The sequence below is a fragment of the Chlamydotis macqueenii genome, chromosome 2 (assembly GCF_036417535.1).
Source record: "Chlamydotis macqueenii isolate bChlMac1 chromosome 2, bChlMac1.mat, whole genome shotgun sequence".
NCBI classification, from domain to species: domain Eukaryota; kingdom Metazoa; phylum Chordata; class Aves; order Otidiformes; family Otididae; genus Chlamydotis; species Chlamydotis macqueenii.
The window spans coordinates 31752854-31762081 of NC_141557.1; the positions used below are offsets into that span (position 1 = coordinate 31752854).

Here is a 9228-nt window from a genome sequence, read left to right on the forward strand (position 1 = left end):
TCTCAAGAATTCTTTTAACTACCAACTGAAACACACAACACCAATATTTGAAGTCCAGACCTGAAAACGAACAAAGTTTCAGTCACACACATGACACAAGTTGAATTAATGAAAGCATGAAGCACAAAAGAGAATACAGTATGTAGTGGTAAGATCATAAGGCAAGGCGCTAGTACTAAACACTTGTACTCACACAGCGAGCGTAAATTTTGTTTAGCACAACTACTGAGAAGTACTCAATTTAGAAAAAAAAAAAATATTGATTGTGAAAAGGAAAACTGTGGTAAGAGTGAAAATTTAAAATCAAGTCTTATTCTTCCAGCCTACCACTACAAATATTGTCTTATCAAAACAATGGAAATTATATTCACACAAAACAATTTGTTTTCCACAAGGATTTTATGTCAGCAATACATGAACTGTAATAATAATTTCCATTTCATTGTATGCACCATCAGATAAAATCTGTAATTGAGACATTAAATCACAAGATTTAAGATTTCCATAGTACCTGATTTTACTTTACAAAGTTAATTAAATTTCAATTTGTTAGCATTGTGATCAGAAATATTAATTTAACTGTACAAACTATAAAAAAGTATTTTTCTTCCAACTATTTTAAAAGAGGTTAGCTATCTCAAGCAAACATAGACTGGGGGAGAGGGGGTGGGTGGAACCAAAACAACCACTCAGTATAGCATTTTGGGAGGTGTGGGGAGGGAACCAAACCACACACACTAAAAAACAGATGCAATTTCAAGCACAAACAGTTCCTTCAGTGGATAAGGAATACATATCTTTACTACTCATTCTATTATTTTCAAGATAACACAAAAATCATTGCATGTGCTTCAGAAAATGATACGTTATTAAAAAAAAAAAAGAAAAAAAAAAAAAAACACCACCATTTGGAAAAACTGAAAATTAAATAATGTTTTGAGGACACAGAATGCAAAGGTTTAAGTAAAAAAGTATGGTCAGCAGGTAGGGGAAGGTGATTCTCCCCCTCTACTCTGCTCTGGTGAGACCCCACCTGGAGTACTGCATCCAGCTCTGGAGCCCCCAACATAAGAAGGACATGGACCAGTTGGAGAAGGTCCAGAGGAGGGCCACAAAGATAATCAGAGGGCTGGAGCACCTCTCCTATGAGAACAGGCTGAGAGAGTTGGGGCTGTTCAGCTTGGAGGAGGCTCCAGGAAGACCTTATAGCGGTGTTGCAGTACCTAAAGGGGGCCTACAGGAAAGACGGGGAGAAACTCTTCAGCAGGGCCTGTTTTGACAGGACGAGGGGTAACAGTTTTAAAACAGAGGGAGGTAGATTCAGACTGGACATAAGGAAAACATTTTTTACAACAAGGATGGTAGAACACTGGCACAGGTTTCCCAGAGAGGTGGTGGATGCCCCATCCCCGGAAACATTCAAGGCCAGGCTGGACAGAGCTCTGAGCAACCTGATCTGGTTGGAGATGTCCCTGCTCCTTGCAGGGGGGTTGGACTAGATGACCTTTCAAGGTCCCTTCCAAACCTAACTATTCTATGACTCTAAAGAAGTGCAAAGTTTCACACAGAAGAAAGGACTCAAGACTCTGGTATCAGAGACACTTCTCCTCAGGCTGCAGCAGCAGTTAGAACAGCAGCACGGCAATGAGTAAGGCTTCATCATGTCTCTAAGTCACAGTTCCACAATCATTTTATGATCAGCAAAACTTGGAAGTGATTACTCTTTCTACAGTTCCACAAGTTGGATACTTATTTCCTAAAGCATGTACACCACCAGATTTTTAATTCATCCACATAGTCTGGAATGCCAGATGTTGAATACAGGATGACTGGGAACGTCAGGCACATTCTTTCCCATTGCTTTCGCTACTGATTAAGAGCTGTGAAAGAAATTATTCCAAGTCTGAGGCATCATTTCATAATCAGTTGGTCAGCTATGCAAGCATTTTGCGTTGATCTGCTAGAGTATTATCTACTTGGCCTTGTTCGACAGCACCAACAGGAAGAATGGAAGTGTAGAGCATCCTACAGGATATGTAGCAATTCAAACTTCCTGCTGAAGTTCATTCCCTTCCACAAATGAGAATCTGACCTACACTGCCTCAGAGACATCAGCACAAGTCTCACAGTTATTTCTTAGAATTACAAAAATACACTGAACAGGAATACATGATCTTAAAATAATCATATTTATTAAATAATATCGTTCTGACACAAACAGATTCGATGAAAATAGAACTAGGATCACTCCGTTCCTCCTAGAAGCATGAGATTAAGGGAAGAAAGGCAGAGGAACAGTCAAAAAAAAAATAAAAACACACAGTAACAAAAGCACAGTTTTATTTAAGCAGCCAACACTCTTCAAAGTAAGCCCACAAATTCATGAACATTCTTCAGAAGAAAATGTGAAAGTCTCGCCTTCCTACCCAAAACTCCAACTGCAATAGGATAGTAAATTAAACAATTTAGACATCAATGTTATAGACAACAGGTACCTATGAAATTTTAATTAGGCCGTATTACTCCTCACTTGTATAAACTCACCACTATTTCCACCCGTGAAATAAAAAAAAAACCAAAACAAAAAAACAGTTCTTGTTATTTAATATTTCTGATTATCAAAAATTCTTCCAACCAAGTCAAGGTACAGAAAGGACATCACGCAAGCCATTTGATGCAGGGAGGGACCTAATGGAAAGCAAGCAAGCAGACGTTTAGTTTATCTCCTCCTCCTGCTGGCAACTGGTGGACTGACCAACTGGTGAGATTCAAATAAAATTAGTCTTGTGCTTACTGGCCAAGAAAATATTCAAAGCAGCAGGACTGAAGAAGTGTACAGGCAACTGGTGAAATACCTTCAAAATAAACTACTGAAGTAACCACTACAGTCAAACTCTGTATTCTGTCATGGGAAATCCCTGGATTTTCAGAGAATCCCACTTGAACAAAACCAGTTAAGAATTCGTGGAGCTTTCTATGTGTTTGTAAAACGCCAGTGCTAAAGGACCAGAATAAATCTGACACAGGCTGTTTTAACTGCCACACTGATATGGCATCCCTTTCCATATGGAAAACAGAAAGCCAATCAACATTGTAACTTCTTCAGAAACTTACCTCCTCTCTCTGAGGATTTTACAGGTACTTCTGCTTCAGAGCAAGAATAAAATCTTTAATAGGTATTCTCAAACTCTAACAGAGTAAGAATTGACCTCTCTTCCAAAATAAATGGCAATTACAAAAGGGATTCTCTAGTTGAACATAACTATCATCTATGGTTACTCACATTAATAATAAATGCCTGCTTCACCTCATACCTATAATTACAATTATGCAGTCATCATTTTAAGGTGTAATAATATAGTACTACAGAAGTTATGTAAACAATGTTAAAAGTGCTCTTGTTAAAACATTTCAGTATGTTTACATCACAAAATAATGCCTCATTTTTAAATTAAAAAATCAGACATTACTTATTTGCAGGGGTAGGGGGGGAGGAAGGGAAGGAGAACAAGCAATTAAGCCCAAGATCACGATGCCTTGTACTTCTTGAGGTTTCTCTCTCAGTGTAACCCAAGTACCAACTGCAATTGATTTTTCCAACAGTCCAGCCTCGGTACTCTCAGCCAAGCAATGGCAAAAAGTGCTAATGGGACTTCAAAAAATATTAATTCTTTAAGTGTCGTCAATAATTTACATACAACACCAATGGTTTCTTGTTTCTAATAATAGCAACTCTCCTAAAGCTAGTTCAAAGGAAAACATGCTTTGTCATCTCTGTAAGGGTGGGGAGAAAGGGACAAACATATTTAAAACAGAGATAATTCCCTAGAGTGCAACCAGACAGAGGAAATCATCATTTGGAGCTCCTTCAGCTATCTAACCAGACAAGCTATTACTATTTTTATTGAACTAAGGAACTTTACACTCTTCTTCCACGCTGTTTTCGGGAATGGTCCAGACTGACATTTTAGAGTTGTTGCAGAACTCTACATTCAGTCTCAGCAGCCTGGGCTCAACTGTAAGAGCAGTCATGAGTGTTTAGACACTACCTTTTACTAACAGTCAGCAAAATAAGCTTATGACATTCATTCTTTGTAACAGGTTAATTTTCCTAAATTCACCATTCCTCACATAATTTTAACTGATGTTCCACAGAATACATAGTTATTAAAAGAGCTATCATAGCAACAACTAGGGACACAAAGCAAATCAGCAATACAGTAGATATAGTATACAGAATATACTGGAGAAAGAGAGGCTTACAACTGATGCTCCAGGTAAATCTCATCTGGCAAAACACTGGCACCAAGGCAAAGCCCCAGCACACAAGTTTTCACAGAAAACTAATTTCTTTCCACAACCTGCTAACTGCCTACACATTTGAAGCTGTCTGTACCAGCAAAACATAGTTCAGTCACATGAAGCATCAGAACAACCTTCTACAGCCATATATCAAGGAACAGAAAAAATTAAAATGCTACAGTATATCAAGCAGTTAACTGTGTTCTGCATCCTTCAGAGCTGGACTAACATATACATTACAATGTGCTACTGTTTCACTAAGACTAATTCATTATTATTCTAAAGCAAGTTAAAACAAGCTACCGAGTCAATCTTTATTCTTAAAAATCAGGCAAATTTGCTTGGTTTTGCTCAAAACCAGTTCTCAATAGTTAGTAGCTATCAAAGTTTAACAAAAAAAAAAGTTTATTAAACCTCTCTCATAAATAAAAAGTAGATTGTTTAATGGAAAGGAAATACTACATGTAGTTAGTGAATTATCTTGACCATTTGCAACAGCAAGAAATACCAACACAACAGAGCTCATTTTGCGCGGCTCATTTTTAGTTGCAGATAAGGAAAAAAAAGTTCTCCTACTTTGTCAAATTTCAAATATCTGCTCAACTGTCACTAGTACTGCAACAAAGTACTCTTGCTAAGCTGTGAATTAAGTTGATGAAAATTTAGCTGTTGATAATTCAGAAGGAAGTCCTCACTAAGCATCTCAAAGCAGTTTAATGAGCAACTGAAGGAAAAAAATGGAAAAACAAATCTACGCCTCCCTTCTTCTAGAGTGCCTTCTTTGGAGGAAACATGGGCTGCAAAGGCAGACAGCACAGGTCACCAATTTGAAAGATATTCTTCTTTGAAAGATTACTTCATGTAAATGAAGTCCCACTGAAATAATATTTAATGTTAGTTGCCATCAGAATTTAAGACACTATTAACAAACAAGAATCAGAGTTGTAAAACACCAGCTGCCTTGCTATAGTCAGGGCAGTACAGTTGCTACTGCACAGGAGGCAAGGACATTGAAGATACTTGTCTGAAAACACAAGAGACAAATCACTGCAACTTGTGTTCATCATGGCCTCATCAGACGAGAAAGTGCTGAAACAGTAAGTTGCATGGAAACAGGCCACACGGGGTCTTGAAAAGAAAAGATGTGATGAAAAAGGGGAACAAGTGAAAAGAAAGGCCAACCCAACTAACCAGGGAAATGATCACTGCAGCAGGATTCTGAACACTTGCAGACAGAACATATCCGATGCAAATGCAGAAATAAGTTCTGATGGCCCAGATGATGAAAAACTGAGGAATAGTGTTTGATAAGTAGGTAAATAAGTGTATGTGCTTGGCACCCAATGACATAATTTCTGATGCAACTAAAATAAGATGACTTGCAGTAAGGTAGAAATAAAAAAAAATAAAAAAAAAAAACAACCAGTATTTTTTCCTGACGGGAAGTGCGATCTTCCCCTGAAGTTACTGATTACAAGGTCATAATCCTAACTGCATCCACATAAAACTGCACTGAATCTGCTGTGGTTGGCATATATGCATGCAGTCAAAGGATGTAGGAAATAGATCTTGAAAAACTGTAAGTTCTGTTTTAACTGCATTATAACAATATATGCAGAACTAGATTCTAACTTTCCTTCATGCTTAAATATATTTACTATTGTTTACATTGTTAAATTTTAAAACTCCCAGTTATAGTGGGGGTATGTTTCTAAATTTTTAATGGCTCAAAAAAAAAAAAAAACTACAGTAATCCTGGCCATTCTAAACAACAGCAAACTACACAAGTCCACAAATATCTAGCTTTTTTTTTTATTTTTTTTAATCTGATTTCAGTATATGTTCTTAAATAAAACAGTTACTCTGAGAGAGGGGAAAAACCCCACAGGCTTACTGGCTGTCGAGTGCTTCCTCTCCTCAAAGTCAATAAGATAAATTTAGGCAGCCTACAGACATGTGCAGTTTTCACTGCTGCCCTACTCTAATGTCAGTATGCCATACATTCCACCTCAAAGTTTGCATATAAAGAAAAAAAAAGGTACAGAGATTTAGGTGTTTATGGAATACTTTATCACAGTATATACATATATCAGTAGACTTGAAGCAATCTGTGTCTTCCTGCAAAGTGTGGAAAGGGTTCATGGGTGTGACTGCATGCAGTTTTTACAAGGTGTTTTAGCTACCAAGTCAGCACTGGAATAAGCAAAAAGAAAAAAAAAAAAAACAACCAAACCACAAACATGCTAGAAAGGACTCCTTCAGTTCACAGGTTAGGTGAGTCCTCTGATAGCCAAGAGCTGCCTGGTTGTTTGAAGAACTCCTCTTTGCTTACCTGCTTTTCAGACAGGTAAGCAAAGCCTGCAACTTTACTAGATCTCTCCAAAACTTAAAGTCATCTCCCTGCCAGAGACCAAGCCTGGAATACTTCACCCTGAAGCTTCTTGTATACAAATATTTTATATACAGGAACCAGAAGGACATCAGAAGCCAGTCCTCCAGACACCAAGGCTAAGTATCATAATTGGTCATCACACACATAAGTACTAGGTTATATGTCAAAAAGCCAACGGAAGCAAGTGCCATCTACACTGCTACACCAGTGCTATTAGAAAGAAAAAAAAAAAAAAAAATCAATTCCAAGACAATAAAGTGTCTTGGATAGGTACACACAGCCATCATCAAACAGAAAAAACAGCCCAGTATGAGGCACCGACCCAGAACCTCTATGCCACCCTTAAAATAGTCTAAATTACTATGCTTAATGCTTACGCATCACACTCACCAATACCATTTAATGCAGACTGTTAACCCTGACCACCCACCAAATACTCTTCACGTAAAAGTAGGTCATATATTTTTACAGGTTTAACTCACTCGGCAACTTTTATCCTCATGGCACTACAGAACCACTTTCCTAATGCTCTGAAACTTTGAACTGAGGCAAACTGAAAGCTTCGGGATACTTTTTTACCTATCATTCTGCAAAGTAAAGCTAAATTTTTCAGGTGCCAGAAAGAAAGCCTTTACCCTTCAAGATTTAAGACAATTCCATTTCAGACAAATAACCTTCACCACAGGATAAAATGACAAATTATGAAACACTTATCAAAGGTAATGCAATCATCACGCTGGAAAAGTATCTGCAATGCTGGACACCTTGCTGACGCATTAAAAATAGAAAAGCAATCGGTCTTCTTAGAGAAAACGAAGTACAGGGCAAGTCTCATTTCCAGCAACTAGAAAACACCACCAGATTACCCCCCTGAGAGCACTTTTGGGCACAGTAGCCATTTCCAGCCCACGCTGATCCTCAAATACCTGCTTGCCTCACAGCTCAGCTGTCCAGCTGCTTCGGGACAGAAACCCCCAGCCAGGGAGAGGCGAGCCGAGGGAGCTAACTTCTACCAATTACCTACAGCCACAAACTCCTGCAACAGCAAAACTGTTCGGTTTAAGCTGTTTAAGAAGAAAGCAAACAGGGAGCCTTTACGAAGCTACCGCAGAGGAAGAGGCCAGAAGGGCTGAGGTCGGAGCCGGCGCTCGGGGCCCGGGCGGGGACATCTCTCTCCGGCGAGGCCTAGCGCCGAGGCAAGCCCCCTCCTCCCCAGGTGTGCTTCTCCAGTAACGGGGCCTGCCGCGGGAGGAGCGGGCCCCCGGCCCCTGGCCGGGCGGGAAGGCCCAGCCGCCACTGGATCGCGGGGGAAGGGAGGGCGGGCCTGCCTCGGCCGGCGGCCGCAGGGAACAGGCACGGCGGGCCGGGCTCCGTCGCGGCGCTGAAGCGGCCCCCTCGCCTCCCGTCCCGCCCTGCCGTCCCCTGACGGGGGAACACCGCCGGGCCGGGGAGCAGGGAGGGGTGATAAGAGGGGCTCGGCGCCGCCCTGGGCGAGCTGGCCGGCGCCTGTGCCCTCCCTGGCCAAGGGGGAGGCTGCCTGTACCTAGGCAGGTCGGAGGCCCCGGCGGAGGGCAGCTGCCTACTCTCCGCCGTGGGCCGCGGCACCCAGCTGCCCGCTGGGGCGGACGGACAGCCGCTCCCTCCCCTTCCCTCCCCTCCCGTCCCGCACCCCGCCGGCCGCGGCAGGGCTCTTACCTCTGCTAACATCATTACCCCGCTGCGCTGCGGCGCCTCGGCGGCCCTAGCCCCGCAGCATGGTGAAGCCTCGCGGCCGCGCGGAAAGCTCCCCCTCACCCTGCGGGGAGCCGAGGCGAGGCGAGCGCCGCCAGCCCCCTGCCGCCTCCCTCAGCGGCCGCCCGCCGCCCCCAGCCCCGCAGCCACCCTCGCAGCTCGGTCCAGAGAGGCCGCCATCTTGGGAAAGCTACGTGCACCGCCGCCGTTCCCCGCCCGGCGCGCCCGCCCATTGGGGCTGCGGGACGCGGGGCCGCCCCTGCCGGGGCTGGCCGGCCCCTTGCCTCCCCGCCCCGCCCTGCCGCGGCCCGGCCCGCCGGTTTCCAGGTCAGCGCTAGTGCGTACCTGGGCCGTGGACACCATAACCAGCACAGGCGGCCCTTTGCCAGGGTCCGGCCCCAGGGCTGCGGTGTGGCGGCCGGGAAGGCTCCCGGGCCTCGCGATCTGGTAGATCCGGGGGCCGGGTATAGCTCAGGGGGTCAGTGCTGGAGCCGGAGCCCGGCCCGCGGTGCAGCGGCCCTAAAACACCGCGCAGCCCGAAGGGAGAAGTTGAGGGCAGTGGGACTTAGAACGTTGTTGTTAAAGCCTCTCTGCTGTGTTTGTTTTTTCTTTTTTTTTTGCCCTGTCTCCCTTGAGACGCTGGTGTGCCATCTCTCCGAACTTTTCAGTACCAGGTTCTGAGGACAGTAACTGAATTATTTTTTAAAATTTATGACCAAGGAGCATGCCTCTCATCCACCAGTATCAAAATACACGGAAAGATTTCTGTCTGAAACTTGTTGCTTTTCATTTAAACACCGTTC

The 9228-nt window shown here is 43.1% G+C and overlaps 1 protein-coding gene across 8 annotated transcripts in view; it reads right to left on the reverse strand.

Annotated features, from left to right (window-relative positions):
* SNX13 (sorting nexin 13) overlaps nucleotides 1-8860 on the reverse strand; it is a 69903-nt gene extending 61043 nt beyond the window's left edge. For 2 of the 8 annotated variants that reach the window (XM_086742460.1, XM_086742455.1), the window contains exon 1: nucleotides 8771-8858. Coding sequence is in view for 5 of the 8 variants with exons in the window: in XM_086742455.1 (XP_086598581.1) it covers nucleotides 8771-8788 (18 nt within the window). In the remaining 3 variants the exon portion in view is untranslated. Of the gene's footprint in view, nucleotides 1-8389; nucleotides 8577-8770 lie in introns of those variants that run through there. The other 6 variants (XM_086742462.1, XM_086742457.1, XM_086742458.1 and 3 more) reach the window with 6 other exon arrangements.
* Between the last annotated feature and the right edge of the window lie 368 nt (nucleotides 8861-9228).